General features: G+C 44.0%; 1 protein-coding gene across 3 annotated transcripts in view; it reads left to right on the top strand.

Annotated features, from left to right (window-relative positions):
- The window catches only part of EP300 (E1A binding protein p300), a 62,033-nt gene extending 49,419 nt beyond the window's left edge, over nt 1-12,614 (top strand). For 2 of the 3 annotated variants that reach the window (XM_027680151.1, XM_027680152.1), the window contains exons 25-32: nt 948-1,098; nt 1,647-1,793; nt 2,216-2,329; nt 4,087-4,252; nt 4,889-5,053; nt 7,082-7,243; nt 7,657-7,938; nt 9,201-11,429. In XM_027680151.1, the coding sequence (XP_027535952.1) occupies nt 948-1,098; nt 1,647-1,793; nt 2,216-2,329; nt 4,087-4,252; nt 4,889-5,053; nt 7,082-7,243; nt 7,657-7,938; nt 9,201-11,429 (3,416 nt within the window). Of the gene's footprint in view, nt 1-947; nt 1,099-1,646; nt 1,794-2,215; nt 2,330-4,086; nt 4,253-4,888; nt 5,054-7,081; nt 7,244-7,656; nt 7,939-9,200 lie in introns of all 3 variants that reach the window. The other variant, XM_027680150.1, reaches the window with a different exon arrangement.
- The last annotated feature ends 8,464 nt before the right edge of the window (nt 12,615-21,078 follow it).

Below are 21,078 nucleotides of genomic sequence, written 5' to 3'. Positions count from 1 at the left end.
TTAGGTTGGTGTACTTCTTATAAATAGTGAGGATTTATGTTTCTACTGAAATAAAAAAAATCCCTGGCCAACCAATAGCATCAAGATTCAGCAAACCATTCAGTGAATGGTTTTAACATCTGAGTCTTTTTTCAAAATATCCGAAATCAAAACTCCCTAGATTCAGCAAGAATACAGGAAGAATACAAGGGTTCTTTTACCATTTCTATCAGTTATTGTGTCTAGCAACCTGAAAGTATTACATACTTAACGTAGTAGAGTGATGTTTTAACAGAAGATGTCAAATTGGAAAAATGAAAAGCTGATTGGCAGATGTGTAACTCTGCCAGAAGTAATGGCTAGTTATGAGGCAGGCCCTGTTACATCAGAAGTCTTACGTTCCTTTTCAGCTTTAGGTTTTTGTTAACTAATTTTGTGCTTCTTTTGTATGAAGATTGCTTGAAAATGAGAAACTTCTAAACTAAGTATGTTAGTTGCCAATACAGTTTAATTAGTTTTATTTAATTTTCTTTCCATTGTTGAAATATATTCTTTTGGTAATTGGAGAGACTAACTTGGCTAGTATGGATTTATAGACAGAATATACTTCCAAATGCAATGTCTACCTGTGAAGATATGTCTGAGAGCAGTGTTTTGTAATCCAGTTTAAGTAACTAATAACTTCTATTCAGGAGGAACCTTAATTGTGATAGACTTTTAAGACAGATGGAAATTGGTTTGAAATACAGATTCTTCATTCATTTAAATAATGTATAAGCCATAAATGTGCCTGCAGGGGAAAAGCAGCTCACCCCATCTAGAAGTGTTAGGGTTTAAAGGTAAAGCTTTAATTTATGTTAAGATACTGCATGTATTAAGAGTCACTCTTCATTTAACATCTGAGTAGAGAATTTACATATGAACAGTTCAGTTTTGTATATGTTTGGAGCTGTATTTTTCTCCTGCAGGGTTACCAGCTACAAGACTTGGTACCTTCCTGGAGAACAGAGTCAATGATTTCCTAAGACGACAGAATCACCCTGAGGCAGGAGAGGTTACAGTTAGAGTGGTACACGCATCTGACAAAACTGTCGAAGTAAAACCAGGAATGAAAGCAAGGTATGTTCTTTCCATTTCTAATTTTACTTTCTTTTGGGGGATGTGGAAGTTATTTGTACTTACATGATACTCTTTTGATTAAATAAAATTGTTTAGGTTGGAAAATACCTCTAAGATTGAGTCTGACTGTTTCCCTAGCACTGCCAAGGCCACTGCTAAACCATGTCCCTAAGTACCACATCTACACGTCTTCTAAATATCTCCAGGGATGGTCACTCAACCACGTCCCTGGGCAGCCTGTTCCAATGCTTGATAGCCCTTTTTGTGAAGAAATCTTTTCTAAAATCCAATTTAAAAAGACTCTTGTATTCAAAACCTCACCACCAGCCAGTTCTTGACAAACAGATGTTCCAGCAGCGTGTTAATTTGTTATGATGTGGGTCATCTTTTTCATGATAAAAAGTGGATGCCCTGCTTTTGAGTAGTCTGTAAGTGTTAAATTTGCACTAAAATTAGTATTGTAGTCCTCATCTGTTGCCTTCACTAGTAACATGCTTTCTCTAACATGTGAACATACGTGGTATTCCTCTTTACCCTCTAAACTGCAGGTTTGTGGACAGTGGAGAGATGGCTGAGTCTTTCCCTTACCGAACAAAAGCTCTTTTTGCCTTTGAGGAGATTGATGGTGTAGACTTGTGCTTCTTTGGGATGCATGTGCAGGAGTATGGCTCAGACTGCCCTCCACCCAATCAAAGGTGAGAAACTGCATGAAGGTCGATTTAATTTGGTACTCTCAGTTGGGTGAACTTCCTGAAGTTCTGTATAGAGCTTCCTGTGGCTCATGTGAGACCCTTAGTGCTGTTAAGTTCTAGAAACAAAGTAGCTTCTGCAGGGAGTAGGTGAGAGTTGCTTCCTACTGGGAATGCTGGCTGACAGTGTCACCTTAAGGATCACTTATCAATATTCTCAAGGAAGGGATTGCATAGTTTTAGGGAGATGAGGCTAGGATATCAAAAGGAGGCCAAGTTTCTAGAGGTAAATTAGGATCAGAGACTTTGGAGACTGCTGTTGTAATGGATGCTTCAGATGTATAAAATAACATGAATAAACTCGTAGAACTACTTTGAAATCTCTCTTCCTCCTCATATCTTCTTCGGTTTGTTTTTTCTTTTTTTAGGCGAGTCTATATATCTTACCTTGACAGTGTTCATTTCTTCCGCCCTAAATGCTTGAGGACTGCTGTCTATCATGAAATACTAATTGGATATCTAGAATATGTTAAGAAACTAGGGTAAGTATGTTTTTAACATTTTCTTCTGTACAGCATTTGTGATAGGTAGTTTTTATTGCAAATTAAATTACTACATCGTATAGTTCAGAATATGGTGCCTAGGTAGTGATAGAACCCATGGAAGAATATCGTAGCAACAACTGTGCATAGTTGAAAAAGGGAAGAGACAAAAAGGGGTCTCAGGCTTTTCAGGAAAGGCTTATGCTTCAGATATTTTTAGGTTTCCAAACTCACATAAAACTTTCTTAAATCTAAGTAGAAAAAGTGAGCCATTGTCTAGTCCATAAAATTTTGCTGTCCATGTTGTTTGTAGTGTAGTCCTTGTGTAATGCCACTGTTTTAATTAGGTCATTCCTTTGGGCTGGCAAGTAAGTTCTTACCTGTGTTTATAAGGAGAAAGTTAAGTGTACTCTGTCTGTACTGATTAACTCTGTAATAGTTGTATAAGGTCCCTAAGGAATCTCTTGCAGAAGGAGTAGTTGAAATTGTAAGAAACTGAAGAGCTGGGAGAGAAAAAGAATATACCTGGGACAGCACAAAAGAACAAAAAACTGAAGTAATGAGAAAGGTGGAAATTAAATGACTATGATTACTGAAGTAGAAAGGGCACTGAAGTAAACATCAGCCTACTGTCAAACGTATTTGGTGTAGCTGGCAGAGAGTTATTTGTGAAGAAATTGTTAGGTACTATGTTTAAAGCAGGTCTTTGAGAAAAGTTAGGGGAGTTGAAATGGAGGTGAGTGGTACTGTCTTCAGTGAGAATTCTTTAGTACTCCAAAAGCATACATTAGGCTTCTTTCTGCTTCTTTTATTGTGTATTTTCTAACCTGCAAGTCCGTACAACTGCTGTATAGAGCTCAGGCCTCAGTTTTACTTAATGTTATTTTCTGTGCTAATGGGTAACATCAGGATCTCATTTTGGGAAAACAATATTGGTCACGCAGTATCATCTCTCTGTTCTCAGGCAGAAGGAATGACAACTGGCTGCAGTTCCCAGGGTTTGGGTAGGGTTCTGCAGAACTGTTTCTCAACATGGCAAGGATGGTTATTTTTCTCTAACTTGAGAGCTGATTATTCCTCCTACTGGAGTTCTTTTCTAAAACTAATAGAGAAGAACTGAAGATGAAGAAGTGATCTTTGGAGTTATATTCTCTGCAGCTGCTACTATTTGGCTGTCATCTATCTTGATAGTATTCTAGACTGTGTACGCAATAGCATGGGTTGACAGGGACTGTTTATTCCCAGATAAAAGGGTGAAACTAATTGGTAAAACTGATTCTCAAAATTAAAAACCAGAGGATTTCCAATAGAAAAGTGGAAATTCTGTGTTTAAGTAAATCTGTTCTTAAAATGTTGCTACATAATGAATTACTGCAGTGTCTCAAGCTTTTATAGTGAAATACCTAGTCTCTGTCTTTCTCCCGTTAGTTAATTGGGAGATGGCAATTGCAGGTCCATATCAGACTTCAATTTTTATCTAGGCTGGAAAATGCACACACCTTAGATATAGGCTACTATTTATATAGCTCTGAATTTAAAAAAATGAGTGAAAAGACGAAAAGATTATTGCCTAAATGGGGCCGGAACGAACACTGGAATTAAAATGAACGAATACTGGAATTAGAATACAGAGCACTGTAATTATTGTCCATCTGGGAACTGCGGCCAACTAGGTGGTGACGCCACCTGGTGGCAGAGAGGAGAGCGCGCGAGTGTCGTCAGAGCCCACATGTCCCGTTTTTGTCTAACCATGCCAGGTATACTACTGGACACATCTGGGCATGCCCACCCAGCGAAGGAGATGACTACATCTTCCACTGCCATCCTCCTGACCAAAAGATACCCAAACCCAAACGACTGCAAGAGTGGTACAAAAAGATGCTGGACAAGTCTGTGTCGGAGCGCATTGTCCATGATTACAAGGTGTGTTAAGTGTGTGCTGGGGGACGTTGACCGATCTTGTCTTGCCTTTCTTCCTTGCCTTATTGTGCCTGATTCTTGGCATTTACTACATTAGTTTTAAGTGAATTGAGCACTAAAAGTTTGGAGTTAAAACATATCCTCTTCAAAGCATTTAGCTTCTGAAATTGTTCTAGCAAGAAATTATTCCTTAGAACAAACTAAATTCTTGAGAAATACTGTAAAAGAGAGAAAAAGAAAATACATGAAATCTTAAATCTTCTTGCGTTAGATAAAATTGGAGGGTTAGGATGCTCATGCAGTTAGAAGTATGTAAAATCTTTGGAATTATCAGTACTTCAGCTATTGTCAAGATTATAGTGATTATATTGTCCCGTTTGGTAAGTATGCATATTGAAATCTAGCACATGGTAATGATTTTTTTCCTTCCAAGTGGGAATATTTTAAATGTATTTGACAAACTATAACTGATGCAGTGTTAAATCTGCACTTAAAATGTGCTCTCATAAAACGTATTGAAATATTAAGCTCTCCTCTGTTTGGTCTGCTGATGCCTTTTTTTGTCACTTATTGGGAACTTTGCCTATGGTTATGTGACTTGTAATAGTGGTAACCAATAGTGGGTTTGCTCTCTTTTAGGATATATTTAAGCAGGCAACAGAAGATCGTCTGACAAGTGCAAAGGAGTTACCTTACTTTGAAGGGGACTTCTGGCCTAATGTTCTAGAGGAGAGCATTAAGGAACTAGAGCAAGAGGAAGAAGAACGGAAGAGAGAAGAAAACACTAGTAATGAAAGCACAGATGTAAGGATGCTTCTGCTATTTCATGATCTAATGTAAAGCTGTGATTATATGTGACTAATTATAAAAAAGGAGGGGGCCAAGGCACTTTGGTTAACTGGCCTTTTCACCTTTCACTGTAAGATAAATTTCAAATTTACAGTTTATAAATTAGAGCTGTTAAAATACCACTAAACTACATTTTGATGAACAGCAACTGTTTATATGGCTATAAACCTATCTAATTCCCAAAGGCAATAAGGTTGAAACAACTAGTTGAATATTTTTCTGCTGAAATCCAATTGTTATCCATGTTCATGTTGCCACTTCAGCCTGACTGGGAAGTGTTTGTCCTTAAGCTTTAGCTTTTGAATAGTGGGTAACTCTTTTCTTATAACTTACACGTTCTAACACCAATCTTAGCAGATGGTCTGAGAAGGTAGCGGAGTGCTGTGAGTTAGTACTTGGCTCTCAATAGGTTTGTTTACTAGCTTTAAGGCACTGAGGATCTGAAGCACAAATTACTGCTAAACTGTTGTTGGGCTACTTTAAACTAGAGAAACTTCTTGCTGGTGTCTTGTGTAGGGTTTTTTTTGAGAACGTGCAACAGTGTTTTCACATTCCACACAAATAAGGCATGCCTCTTAATTCAGCAATAAATTTGAAAGTGAACAGATACATCTGCCTATCCTTGGATTTTCTAAGCTTTTATGGAAGAGGTGGTGAATCTAGGTTAGTACTTTTGCTCACACAGTAGTACTTGTTAGTTAACCCTGTTTAAACACTGCTACTTTGTCACCTTATCAGATACTAGATTTTTGTTGGGGTTTAGAATTTTTTTTGCTAAAAGACCTCTGGATCAAAAAAATTAGGTTTAGAATTAGAATTAGAAATTGTGCTTCTCCTGTGCTGCTCTTTGCAATGCCTTCTTTCAAGGACTTAGTTCAATCTAAGTGCAAAAGTAACATGGGAATTAGGCAACTGGATATCAAATTTGCATTAATTAACATCTTTCTTAGGAAGGTATTGTTTGTTTTCCACGTGGTATAGCTGCAAGTTCCCATCTCTCTAATACACGAGAAACCTCTCGCAAGGAATTGCTTAGCACTCTGTGTGAGGTTGGTCAACATTTAGTTGAACCTTCACAGCAGTTTGGCCCCAAAATCCTGAGGTGGGGCAAGCTTGCAGAACATCACTATTTAACCTTTATTATTAAAAATATTTTCAACTCTTAATTGACCCTATGTTTCACCTCTTGAAAATGAGGCATTAATAAATTGTACTGTCACATGAAGTGATAATCATTCATGGTCACTGGAAATTTCCATTCTGGCAGTTATTTTAAGTGTAGGAAAAGTGCTTGTTTGGATAAGAATTGCTTTGATCCTTGGTCATCATATGCTGTCATGTTTTGGGGGGCCCTTTGAGCAGCCCAGTGAGGAATAAATGCTCATTGCTAACTGAATACGGTTGAAATTAAGCTGACCTGTTTTGTTGACTGTTGCGAGATGTGACAGGAGGAAGGTGAATGCTAGAAATAGCACTGCTAATGTCTTTTGGACTCAGAACAACAGCTTCATATTAAAATCAGTTTAGTGCAGTCTATTAAAAATAAATCTCTTGGAGAGCTGTAGGAAACTAAATTTAGGTGGTTTAAGTCTTTCTTACTTCTGATTAGTGTGGTATCAGTTGTACTTTTCATTTATTTTTATTTTTGAATTGCACTGAGAATTCATCTGCTGAACCCCTTTGTGATTGTCCAAGAGGTTCTTCAGTGTGCAGCTGTATCAGACAAATAAGTTTTATTAAATGTTTCCCTTGCACCTCCTGAGCATTTATGCTTTCAGTATTTTTAGATGTGTGTCTTGCTGATCTTGATATCTTTTGGAATGATTCTAATGGAATTAATTTAATGTTTCTGGGGACCCTGATAAGTGTCTTCAGAGTAAATTATTGTGAAGTGTTTTGTCCTGCAGTTACAGAATATTTGAAAGTAATAAAATGCTAAATGTTACTTGGATACCTGACATGAAATGTCTTTAAAACTACTAGGTGAGCAAGGGAGACAGCAAAAATGCCAAAAAGAAGAACAATAAGAAGACAAGTAAGAACAAGAGCAGCTTGAGTCGTGGCAATAAGAAAAAGCCTGGCATGCCCAATGTGTCCAATGACCTCTCCCAAAAGCTGTATGCCACTATGGAGAAGCACAAGGAGGTAAGAGTTGATTGAATGAGAAATATGTATTTTACTTCAATAAAGAGGTGTACAGAGCTTTGATACTTCAAACAGTCATGCTCTGTAAATGATACAGGTTTGGCTGGAGAGTTGAGAGGCACACCAGACAGACAAGTGCCAGTAAGTCTGGGCGCTCTTTGCTGCGAGGGCAGTGGGGATAAATGCAATTGCACTTGTGCAGAACTTCCTAACAGTCTAGATTGTCACAACAGTTTTACTGTTCAGTCCAGTGCCCCTTACCTAATGCTTCAGAGGAAGGTGAACCTGCAGGGCTCCCAGAGGTCTGAGATTTCCAGGTCCTTACCAAGCACACCACCTGGCAACATGTCATTCAAGTGTTAGTTGATCTTGGAATTGGACTCTTTGTGTAATGAGGTTTTTTTATTTTTTAGGTCTTCTTTGTCATCCGTCTCATTGCTGGCCCTGCAGCCAACTCCCTGCCCCCCATCATTGAGCCTGACCCACTCATCCCATGTGACCTGATGGATGGACGTGATGCTTTCCTAACCCTTGCTAGAGACAAGCACCTGGAGTTCTCCTCACTACGAAGGGCCCAGTGGTCAACCATGTGCATGCTGGTGGAACTGCATACACAAAGCCAAGACCGCTTTGTTTACACCTGCAATGAGTGCAAGCATCATGTGGAGACCAGATGGCACTGCACTGTCTGTGAGGTATGTGTGGTGAAGTCTTCCCTGCTTCTGTCCCTGTGTCTTTGTGCCCAAAGTGCTTTTTACCTGAACTGATTTCTCATTGTTAACTGATGGAAAAAGATCTGTACAGTTCATCCACTGGCAGTAGAGAAAGAAAGGAGAGAAAACATTTTCCAGAATAAGCGGTTCTACTAATCTGCTGCTTGGAGTGATTCTTGTCTTCTACTTTCAGTCTGTGGAGAGCTGAAGTAGAATTGTGTTTCCTGTAGTTCATTTGAACTACTTAAGCAGTTTGGAACTGTAGCAGTTGCTTGAGCTGTAATGGTAGGATGAGCTGATTTTTCTGAAGACCAGTGCATACTTTCTTCTTGAAGAGTCAAAGTGTTGGGCTGCACTATTTCTGTAAATAGGGTGCTCTGCTGGTTTTCTGGGTTTTGCTATGCTACAAGTCAGATCCCAGTACTTGGGCAACTCCTCCACTACTCCAGACCACTGCACTCAATCTTCAATGCTGTGCCCTCCAGGAGCTGGACTATCATTGACTCTGACTTGAAACTTAGTTTTTTTGTCTGCAGGAAGGGAATAGCTGTCTCAGATTTGGTTCTGAAAAGCTCTGATTAAAAGCTGATGATTCCATTTGCTCTGGTTAAAATAATATATGGTTTTATTTTCTGTTACATACCAAAAAATAAATTCTAAATTAATGACTCCTGAGAACTTGGGTCTTTTCCTTAAAGATCAATTCTTGAGCCCAAACTCATGTGCTGTCACTTTCACAGAATGTAAATGCTGTTCTGTTCCTCCCTCAGCACACACTGTTGTTTAACTCGTATCTGCAAATGAAAAATGCAGCTTTCATTCTCCTCCTTTGAAAACTGGTACCTCCTCTGCCACTCTTGCCCTCTTCTTTTGAAGCAGGAGCAGATGGGCAGCTATTTGTTCCTTGCCTCTTTCTTCTCCTTTCTTATTGGGAAAGAAAGGGTTTTTTCTGGCCCAGCTGAATAATATGTGGCTTATTAGCTCAGGGCAAACTTGTTTTTCAAGGTATATGTATATGTGTAACTTTCAGATGCCTGTACACCCACACACTTTCCCTGGCTATAATTTGGATTTATTCCTTCTCTAGTACCTCAGTGTGGCATAAAAGATTGAATTTTTCCCTAGAGCAACAATTTGCCTGGAACAGACTGGGAGTAATTTGTTGAGGCGGCATGACGTCATTTATTCCTTTATTGTATGTAGTCTCAAGAACACTGATAACTCTTCCTTTGTTGTCTTTCCAGGATTATGACCTGTGCATCACCTGCTATAACACTAAAAACCATGACCACAAGATGGAGAAATTAGGCCTTGGTCTAGATGATGAGAGCAACAACCAGCAGACTGCCACCACCCAGAGCCCTGGTGATTCCCGCCGCCTGAGCATTCAGCGCTGTATCCAGTCTCTGGTCCATGCCTGCCAGTGTCGGAATGCCAACTGCTCACTGCCATCCTGTCAGAAGATGAAACGGGTCGTCCAACACACCAAAGGCTGCAAACGCAAGACCAATGGAGGGTGCCCCATCTGCAAGCAACTCATTGCTCTCTGCTGCTACCACGCAAAGCACTGCCAGGAGAACAAGTGCCCCGTGCCCTTCTGCCTCAACATCAAACACAAGCTCCGTCAGCAACAGCTTCAGCACCGCCTGCAACAGGCGCAGATGCTCCGAAGGAGGATGGCGAGTATGCAGCGCACCGGTGTGGCAGGCCAGCAGCAGGGATTGCCCTCGCCCACACCAGCCACCCCAACGACTCCAACGGGCCAGCAGCCCCCAACGCCACAAACCCCACAGCCCCAGCCTCCGCCTCAGCCTGTGTCGCAGCCTCAGCCTGCGCCTCCCAACAGCATGCCACCCTACACCATGCCAAGAACTCAGCCCCCCAGCGCTGTATCCCAGGGCAAGGCAGGTGGCCAGGTGACGCCTCCAACTCCACCCCAGCCACCGCAACCACCAGTTCAGGGTCCTCCTCCGGCAGCAGTGGAAATGGCCATGCAGATCCAGCGGGCAGCAGAGACCCAGCGCCAGATGGCACAGGTTCAGATCTTCCAAAGGCCAATTCAACACCAGATGCCCCAGATGCCACCTATGGGAATGAACCCTCCACAGATAGGCAGAGGTCCTAGTGGTCATATAGATCAAGGAATGGGGCCAGCGGGAATTCAGCAGCAACCACCATGGGTGCAGGGGGCCTTGCCCCAAGCTCAGCTGCAGCCAGGAATGCAGAGGCCATCCATGATGTCAGTAGCCCAGCCGGGTCAGCCAATGAATATGCCCCCTCAGCCAGGGATGGGTCAAGTACCTGGCACTGCTCAGCCCAAACAACCACCTCTGCCCCAGGCGGCCTTACAAAACCTACTGCGGACTCTCAGGTCTCCCAGTTCACCCATGCAGCAGCAGCAGGTGCTTAACATCCTTCACTCCAACCCTCAGCTGCTGGCTGCTTTCATCAAGCAGCGGGCCGCCAAGTACGCGGGGTCCCAGAACCCGCAGGGCATGGCAGGTCAGCCTGGCATCCCGCAGGGGCAGCCAGGCCTGCAGCCACAGCAGGCCATGCAAGGGCAGCAGGGAGGGGTGCACCCCAACCCAGCCATGCAGAACATGAACCCCATGCAAGCAGGAGTGCAGAGGCCCAGCATGCCCCAGCAGCAGCCACAGCAGCAGCCGCAGCAGGCCATGGCTGGGATGAATCCTCAGGCGCAGCAGATGAATATGAATCACTCGGGAATGGCTCCCCAGTTCCGAGACCTCCTGATGAGACGGCACCAGATGATGGAGCAGCAACGCCACCAGCAGCAGCAGCAGCAGCAGGGAGCAGGACCAGGGCTGGGGCCAGGGATGGCCAACCACAGCCAGTTTCAGCAGCCCCAGGGAGTCGGGTATCCCCAACAGCAGCAGCAGCGAATGCAGCATCACATGCAGCAGATGCAGCAAGGAAACATGGGACAAATAAGCCAACTTCCACAGTCCATGAGTGCAGAGACAGGAGCCAGTTTGCAGCAGGCTTTCCAGCAGAGGCTACTTCAGCAGCAGATGGGGTCCCCAGCTCAGCCCAATCCTATGAGCCCCCAACAGCACATGCTCCCCAACCAGGCCCAGTCCCCGCACCTCCAGGGCCAGCAGCTCCCTTCATCGCTCACCAATCAAGTGCGTTCTCCGCAGCCTGTTCCCTCACCACGGCCCCAGTCCCAGCCCCCCCATTCCAGTCCATCCCCTCGGATGCAGCCTCAGCCTTCTCCACACCACGTCTCCCCGCAGACCAGCTCCCCACATCCAGGACTGGTAGCTGCCCAGGCTAACCCCATGGATCAAGGGCACTTTGCCAGCCCGGACCAGAGTGCAATGCTTTCCCAGCTTGCTAGCAATCCTGGCATGGCAGGCCTCCATGGTACAAGCGCCACGGAACTGGGGCTCAGCTCTGAGAACTCAGACTTGAATTCAAACCTTTCACAGAGTACACTAGACATACACTAGACACATTGTAGCATTTTGGGAGCAAAAAAAAAAATTTAAAAAAAAAGAAAATAAACTTATTTTCTCAAGACTTTTTGTACTGAAGACAAATTTTTTTGAATCTTTCTTAGCTAAAACAACATTTTTCCCTGGAATACATCTGAACTCTGCAGCAGTAGTTTGTGGTTTTAAAAGCAAACCTACAACGAACCTGAGGGACAGTAGAGTACAAAGAATATATTTTTGTTATGGCTGGAATCATAACCAGTCCTTTTTCTTGGTTTTTTTTTTTTCCTCGTGTGTGTTGGGGAGGTTGGGGGAGGAGGATGATCTTTTGGTTGTTCACCAAAGGATGCCCTGCTCATGCCTCCAATAGGTTTTATTTTTTTTTAAATTAATGAAAATATGTAATATTGATAGTTATTATTTACTGAGGCAGATGGTAAACGTTTTCCCAATTCTGGTTTTTCTTCATGTCACTGCAAAAAAACCACCACAAAAACAGAACAACAGAAAAAACACAGGAGAACCTTTTCCTAAAACCGGAGGACAAAAGGGGTTAATGTTGCTTTAAAAAACATTATATATATAAATATATATATATAAAAATAAATACCAGTCTTTTCCTCTTTGGTTGGAAATATGTCAATTCTTTGAAAAAATGTAAAAATATTAAATAACTCAGTCCCCTCCTGAAGTCTACTTTTGTCCTCCAAGAATTTTCTATACAAGAGTCTGAGCTTAAAAAAAACTTCAAGTATTAAAGTAATTTGTACATGTAGAGAGAAGACAACATTTTTGCAAATACACAGGGGCAGCTGCCAAATGGATGTAGTATATATATTGTGGTTTCTGTTTTCTTGAAAGAATTTTTTCGTTATTTTTACATCTAACAAAGGAAAAAAAAAACATAAAAAAGAGGGTAAGAAACAATTCCAATGGGATTATTTCAACCTGAGAAAAAGTCCCTGGGGTTTCTTCTTTATGCTTGCTTTCTCTCTCCCATGCCCCTTTCCCACCCTCTTCCACTTTCTGTAAAACTTGAAAATAGAAAGCAAAAAAACCCTCAAATGTTGTAAATCATGCAATTAAAGTTGGTTACTTATAAATAAGAACTTTCGATCACTGTATAGACTGTTAAAAATTGATTTCTTATTACCTATTGTTAAATAAACTGTGTGAGACAGACAGTCTGTTTTTAATGTTTCCCTTCTCTCCCACATGTGTTGCTTGTTCTTAAAATGGTGGGGGTAGCGGAATATGTGCTGCTTCAAATGTTCGCTATTTAGAAGTCGGAGAGCTATTTAATGTATATGACTGTTTTAAAATGCAAATCTCTAATAAGGGATGTGGAGTAATAATTAGTCTTCTAAGCGGACTCTTTTGGTACAGCTCTGCATTTGCGTTGTTCCCGGCATGTATCTTACCAAAGAAACGAGGTCTGACCTCAACAGTTGTGCCAGTCAGCTGTACCCCACCCTGCTCACAGCTTGGGAGCAGCTGATCTTCAAAGGACCTATTTTGCATTTTGAAATGAGAACTATTGTTTGGATATGTGATATTAAAAGATCCTATTTCACTTGTAACACATTGTGCGCCTTTTGGCACTGAAGTTGTGAGCACAAGGTAACCCTGTGTGCACGTCCTGCAGGCGCTGCACCGAGACGGCATGTGGGTGCCGTGTCACCCTGTGTCAGATCTGGTGACCTGCCAGGTGTAGGGGATTTCCTCAACAGGAATGCTGTAGCAGTGGAGCATGCACGTAGCAAACCCAGTTGTGTGCTGCCCGTAGCTGCGTGCATGTGGAGTTAAACCCGTCGTGCCACATGTTGTGCGCTGGTCATCTTGTATGTGGCTGGTTCATTGAGGGCTTCCCAAAATCCAGCCTTACACTGTGCACGTGCATAGAGTGCTGACTGCCTAAGGAATAACTTTCACCAGGGCCTAATGCATCTGGAAGACCCAGATGTGACCAGAGCACAACATCTGTGTAACGCCGGTTGTGTTGTGAGCATCAGTGTATCCAAGATCCCAAACAAACAACAGGACCAAGCTGACCTCGGGAAACTGCTGATGGAAGAAGAGGGGGGGGGGGGAAGATGGATGGATGGGAATCTCAGCCAAGTGCCAAACAAAAATTATGGTGTGTTACAATGTGAATGGATATTAGAGGCGCTTCAAAAACGGGAGTAAAATGCTTGATTTGTGGATATAAAGTGCTTGATTTGTTAATATAAACAGAAGTAGGGCAATGAATTCTTGTATTTAAAAAAAGGTTTTTGGTAGCAAGCTAAGGGAAAGTTCCTGGGAGGCTGAGAAGCAGCCCTTCTGTTTTGGTATTCTCCTTTGGATAATCCTCATACCACTGACTCCTGCATGGCACAGACCAGCTCTGCACCAAAGCCACCATTACCATGACCTGCTCTAAAGGAGAGCAAAAACAAAACCCCCACATGTTGAATGCCAAGGCAGCAGTCTGGGATGGTTTATATGTGTGTGCTCCCCAGTAAGCTTTCGTCGTCTTCCCCGCCACCCAAGCAAAGCCTAGATTTACTTTCAGCCTTGGGAGGCTTCTCAGGATGGAACATTAATAAAATTCCTTCTGAAACCACATACTGGCTAGCAAAGTGAAAGTGTGCCCAGCTTTCTGACTTGCAAAAGGCTTTACTTGAAAGCTTTTAGTGCAAACAGCTTTCATTTGTGCTGCTGAGTTAGCACACAAAATGTGATTTGAATTTGTCTCAACTGGCATCAAAGCATCTGAAGTGGGGAAGCCTCGAGACCTTGCAGAGCAAGCTATAGATCTTCCAACTTCCAAAGATGCCATGAGGCATTTTATGTGACAGCACAGCTGCTCTGTCCCTCTTTGTGCATGCTGACTCTGAGCCAAGTTCAGTTTGTTGAAGTGGTGTGGATGATCAATGGTCTTGAATTTGCAGGGCATGTCTTTCCTCTACATCCCTCCCCTTCTGCTTTCCATGATTCTGCTGGAGAACCGGAATCCCTCATTTGGGGAAATACTATGGCTGACTCAAGTAGTGGTAGGATTTCAGGAAGACAACAAAATTAGGGTGTCATCTGTACCTCTCTTGCCATTCAGTTGCATCCAAGTTAGAGTAGGTTGTTCCACTCCCACCTATTTGTTGGACTCTTGGACCGATAAAAAGAACTCACACTCAAAGTTCTAGCAATCCAATCAGATGCTTACTGTCCAACAATGCTAATGCTTCTAGTCAAATAATATGCAGTTCAGTGACATAAACTTCCCCTTCCAATGCCCTTTAGAGTCCTAGAGTCAATGACTGAAGTCAAAGTTGGGGAGGGCTTGCAGTGAGTTAGTTGAGGGGAGGAGTGTAATATTTGTGGTTTATCCCTCAGTTTTGGGGACATCCTTAGGTAAAAAAATACACCTTGCTCTTTCCTGGTCCCTCGTTCCTCAATTATGTCCAAATTTACTGTTTATGGAGCGTTTTAAATAACGTTGTTGCATCCTTGTTCTTTGTTGCTCCTAAAACTCCGGTGACTTGGCCACTGGTGAAATTACTCATAGCCTAGGTCTGCATTATCGTCCTGTGACTGTGTCTACACTCATGCATTTATTTATATATTTATTTTTAATTCTGTCATCATGGATACTCTGTTCTACACAGAGCCACTTGTTGTTACAGAAGGACAGAATGGCTGAGGTAGACAGGCATCTCTAGAGATCATCTAGTCCACCTCCCTGCTCAAAGCAGGGTCACCTAAAGCAGATTGCATGTCCAGATAAGTATCTCCAGGAGGGACATGCCGTGGCCTCTCTGTCTTCAGACACACACCCGCTAACCCCCCAAGGTGTCTATACACATTGGTAAGACCCCTCTGCATCTTCTCTTCTCCAGACTGAACAGTCTCAGCTCTCTCAGCCTCTCCCTATCTGACAGATGCTCCAGTCCTCTCATCATCTTCCTGGACCTTTGCTGGGCTCGCTTTACTGTGTACATGTCTCTTTCTCATACTTGGGAGCCCAAATGTGAATGCAGCATTTCACTTCTGGCTCATGGGTGCTGAGGGGAAGGATCACCTTCCTCCACCTGCTGGCAATAGTCCTAACACAGCTGAGGAGGCTGTTGGCTGCCTCTGCCACAAGGGCACCTTGTTGGATACTGTTCAACTTGCCATCCGGACCCTCCAGTCCTTTTCTGCCAGACTTGTGCTGATGCATATGGCATTGTTCATCCTAGGTGAAAGACTAAAAGACTACGTTTCCCTTTGTTGAACTTCCTGTCAAGCCATTCTTTTAGCCTTTTGAGGTCCCTCTGGATGGCAGCACAACCCTTTGGCGTATCAACCTCTCCTCCCAGTTTTATACAGCTGTAAACTTCCTGAGAATGTATTTGGCCCCATCATTGTGGCCACCAATGAAGATGATGTGAAAAGGGATTGTCCCCAGTACCAACCCTTGGAGTACATCACTAATGACTTGCCTCCACTGAACTTTGTGCCAGTGATCCCAATCTTTCAATCCATTTTATCCATGTTTATCTAGCCCGTACTTCCTCACTTTGTGAGGCAGTAGTCAGAGATGGTGTCAAAAGCCTTAAGTAAGTTCAAGATAAAAAGCGTTTGCTGTTATCCTCTCATTCAGCAAGCCATCCCATAAGGCTGTCAGGTTGCTTAAGCTTGATTTCCCCTTCATAAATCTGTGACACCTGCTGTACAACTGGTTGTTGATCTGCAGGCTGCATCTCTTCCCCCTCAGGTATTTCCCCCACACAGCTCCCAAACTCAAGGCCATTGTATCCAGAGCCATGAAGTATGCTTGGTATGCCTGGGGTCTCCCCTGGCAGTATCACTGGTGCCCACATGAAGAGCAGCAGTTGCAGGAATGAGTGTGAGGGCTGGACAAGCCTTGGCAGACTCTCCATACCATCCCAGATGGGAGAACCCAGCAAGCAACACATCTGCTTTGTCAGGTTGGCAGATGGTGGCCTTCATCCCCTGCAGCAGTGAGTCTCTATCAGCACCCAGCACTGCCACTGGTGCTGTTGTGTGGCTAAGGCAGGTCGGATGTTTCTCTGGAAAACTCCTTGCTGTTTGTTCAGTTTTTTCACTGGAAACTCCAAGCTCTCAGCCTCACATCTGCTCAGGGGTAGTGAACGGATGCTGTTCTAGTCCTATATGTGTGCAGGTGGAACAGGAAACATCCTTCTGATGCCACAAGTCACAAGCTTCCAGCCTTCATCGATTCCCAATCCAGTTCGCACAGACTCTGCCTTCAGTACACATGGGGCATTCAGGCTCTTGAAACTGCAGGGTCTCCAAGAAGATCCTGTTCTGCCCCAGCCTTGGCCAAAGCAAGAAGCCTCCAACACTCCCTTCAGCACGAGACTTGCAAAGCCATATCCTCCCACACAAGAGCTCAGCCTGGGTAGAGGCTCTGACATTACAAGGGAAGCTGTTCTGGAGTCTGTGGGAGCCCATGCCCTGTGGCACACCATCACCCCCTGGCTCCTCTGTGCACACCCACTGTGCAACCTCCTGTGTCAGTTCCTGCTCTCCAGGAGCCGTGCTCCAGGCCCAGCAGTTACACAGGCTTCTCCCTAGCACCTGCTATCTATCATTTACAATAACTCATACACGGCAAGTGTCACGCCAGATAATTGCACAAAACCCAAGACAGTGCCGGTAACAGTCACCTGGTCATCAGACAACTGTTGTAAGAGTGAAACAATCTACAACAAAGCTCCTGGAAGGCTGAGACAAGTCCAGGCAAAGCTCATGTAACACAGAGCTTGTGGCCTCTTACAAGCAGTGGCAGCACCACAAGGCTGAGTTACATGATGTGGCAGTGACAGCCATTCCAGCTTCTGTTTCATTTTCCAGAGCCTTCTCCAATGATTGATACACAGTTTCTCTGCAAGAAACTCCACCTCCTGTTTCCAAGATGGTCTTTTTACGCACACCGTGTCCTTGATCACGCTGCTCCCAGTTCCAGCCAAACTCAAGGACTTCAGCCCAGCCTCTCTGCACAGTCTGGAGCAGGTCCTGTATTGAAAGACAGCAGCAGTCAGAAGAGTCTTCTCCTAATGACCAGTTCTGCCTAAGTGTGTGACGAGGCTTCCTACCCGAAAAATGAGCTTTTCTTTGAAGAGCAGCCATGGGGTGCCCTGGCTGGGGAATGTTTGGTTTTATAATGCCTTTCAGCTGCCTTCCTACACCACCACCCTGTCGGCTTGCACAAGGAGTCATTTCCTACCTTAGCTTGTCAAAGCAGATCACGTGCCATAGATCTCGGCCTGAGGCAGAGCCTAGCCCAGCCCCTAAAAGTGAGAGAGCACAACAGGCTCCATCCACAGGCGCTGCAGCAGCCTCTGTGCTTGCATCATGGCTGGAAAGGCGCCGAGCTGCTCCGTCAGCCTTGCAGGCGTGGTGTGTGCATTGGCATTTGCCTGCCCGACTGCGATCTGGCATTTTGTTTAGAAATGTTGTAAGGAGTTGCCTCCCTTGCATTCCCGTAGAACAGGGTTGTTTACAACTCCCCAGCAGGGATCCTGCGCACTGGATGTTTGGAAGGGAAGCCTGTTCTGTGACTGGTGCTGTGGGTAACCTATGAGCAATCAGCCAGGGCTCCAGTCTACTCTGCCTGTTGTAGGGAGTGTGGTGGATTTAGGGAGGGTGGAGAAATTACTGTTGGCACCATCTCCCACAGCCATCTTTGAAGCCCTTCCTAGCTCCTGGTGAAGTTGGCATGGCTCAGGTTGTTGTTTTCCCCAGATGTGCTGGGTGGTGACAGGCTCTGGCGTATCTTGGGAGCACAGAGCTGTGTGGGATGCACACATCTGTTAGTGGGTGTTTTGCTTCTCTCCATGCCCCAGCAGTCCTCAGGGCAATGGCAGGAATTGGTAGGCAGTGACAGTGGCATTGTCAGAAGAAAGCTCTTTGCCAACCCTGCTCCTCTGGTTGAAAGTGCAGAGCTTCTGCTGCCCGGAAAAGGGAGGAGTCTTTCCCTCCCATTGCATCTTGGACTCCTTTTGTGGTTTCACCTGGCAGCAGCCTTTTCATACTGATCTTTCTAAAATTTTTGTTGCAGATGGCATCAAAACAGGGACTGAGCCCAGAGCATTAATGGGGAAGGAGATAGGAAAAGTGAAGTCTAATCGAAGTTTTGGGGTTTAGATTCTTGAGATTGTCGGTGCTCTTCTCTTCCTAAAGAAAGGGACTGTCTTTTGCAAAGATATTATGATTCATGTTACATAACAGAGTTTTTATTGTTTAAGAGAATAAGTATTCCTGAATCTGAATTCAATTCACATTAAAATGAATTTATTTAAATACTATTATTTATTGGAAAGGCTTATTTAGAGCTGTAATAATGGCCAGTCTTCGCGAACGAAGATTTGGGGAAAGGTCTTTTACCTTTCCAGCCTGCGCAATGGATTTTTTAGGTGAGACACAGCATGCGCTGAACTGAGCCCACCCTTTAATCCTAAGGTTCATCTGCCGGGGCCAACCGAGCTTGGACAATGGCAGTGAGGTCCTCAGGACGTAGGTTTGTTTAGAGTGACCTTCTCATAGATGGATGGCCTCACAGGGCTAACAAGCTCCATCTGCCCGGGGGACCAGGGAATCGAACCTGGGTCGCAGCAGTGAGAGTCCTGCATGCTAACCACTAGGCCACCAGGGGTCCCATTTAGAACTGTAATGACAAATGAACAGCCCAAAGATGGGGACTGCCTTTAAATCTGTTCTGTGTCAACACAGAACTCATTTTTTTTTCCAAGCCTTCAAGAAGCCTTGAACCAGCCTGTCTGTGACCTAAGGGAGCAGCGCTGCTTGTTCTGCTCTGGGAAAGGAGCAGGGGGTGCACAACAGCTATACCTCATAATGTGTTCCATGAAAGATTATTGCAGTAGGAAGACTTAATGAACTTTTAATTTTGTATCTGTGTCTTTTCTGGAAACAGCTTTCTGGTCTGCCCATGCAGTGCAGTGTCTAGCAGTATTTGTAAAGGAATAACAGCCTTTATAATTGATTTCATTATTAACTCCATTATTTAAATACTTTAAAAGCCATTTTCTGTATAACAGTGCTGGAGGATGGTTTGGAAAACCTGAACCTGGAGGACATGTGACTCTATGGAAATTTGCTGGTCAAGTTGCATGCTGGCTTTGCCAGCTCCCTGCCACTGTCCCTCTGTAACCAGGCTGTGACCCCAGTCACTGCCCAGGATGCTCAATGTGTTTCACACTGACAATGATGCTCCTTTGCACTCAGATTGACAGACTGTAGCCGTGTTAGAGCCTTTGGATTGTCTGGAAGAGCAATCCATGTGTATCTGTAAGGTAAGCTTTGGGAATGAACATTTGCCATGCTGCTTTACCTTCACCTGCAGCTAAGGCTGTACAGTAGGCACGAGAGAGGAACATGTGCTTCACGTGTTATTTGCTCAGCTACTCACTACAAAGTCTGTACAGAATAGGAATGTTCAGTACAGCCTTTATTTTTTCTTTATTCTTTTTACAATGTCAGCACAGTAACAGTGATAACAAAATAAAAGGGAAATAGAACTAACTCCGGGGGACTTACCTTTTGAGTAAAAGAGAATCAATGCCAGAGACATACGCTGAGACACTTGCTTCTTGGCTATGCTTTCGTATTTTCATTTTTCATGGTTTCATTTTTCATATTTCATAGTTTCCTATTTCATCTATTTTCACTTTCAGGAACACTGTGTTCAGACCCCCACACTGATGGTGATTGGTCATCACATCTGTCTGTGGGGCTGAAGTTTGGGGTGTTGTTGGGGTGTTTTATCATTTATAATGTTGTTACATGAGCTTCTTGAAAGGCTGAGAGAGCTGGGGTTGATCAGCCTGGGGAAGTGAAGGCATCAGGGAGATCTCACTTCAGCCTTCCAGTACCTGAAAAGGGCTTATAAAAAGTGGGGAGAGGGACTTTTTATATGGGCAGTGACAGGACAAGGGGCAATGGTTTGAAACTGAAAGAGGGCAGGTTTAGATTAGATATTAGGAAGAAATTCTTTGCTGTAAGGTTGGTGAGACACTGGCACGGGTTGCCCAGAGAAGCTGTGGACTCTCCACCCCGGCAGTGCTCAAGGCGGGGCTGGAGACAGGGCTCTGAACAACCTGATCTAGTGGAAGGTGTCCCTGCCCACAGCAGGGGGGTCGGTGCTAGGTGACTTTTAAGGTCCCTTCCAACTCAAACCATGCCATGATTCCGAGCCGACCCAGACTTACGGGAAGCGCCAGAGCCGGGGAGGCAGAAGATAACACAAAACCAGCCCCACCAGCTGCTGACAGAAGGTAAATATACAAGAACAGTTGAGGACTATTTGAGGGAAAACAAGAAAGCATAGTGAGAGAGATGAATTCTTGCCAAGAATGTCAGTCAAATCATATAATAGTTAAAATTTCGTGTCAAGTGCTTAAATAAGGTCTCTGTTTTGTTTATTAAAACAGTGAGTCCATAGAACAATAGGGAATGGCCTATCCCTGAATTCGTGGCAACAGATCCTAATATTCCAGATTTCCCCAAATACTGGAGATGGAGGTGGCTAAAAAGAGTAGTAGAGGAAGTGAAGACCCTTTGTTACCCAGCTTGGGAGGGCCGTGGCCGCGGGAGAGGAACTACAGCTCCCGTCGTGCCCCGCTGGCAGCGGGGCGGGAAT

This window comes from Neopelma chrysocephalum, unplaced genomic scaffold (genome assembly GCF_003984885.1).
Source record: "Neopelma chrysocephalum unplaced genomic scaffold, ASM398488v2 Primary Assembly neopelma1_59, whole genome shotgun sequence".
In the NCBI taxonomy this organism is placed as follows: Eukaryota; Metazoa; Chordata; class Aves; order Passeriformes; family Pipridae; genus Neopelma; species Neopelma chrysocephalum.
Note: the sequence above shows the minus strand (reverse complement) of the source record. Positions and strands in the feature narration are given on the sequence as shown.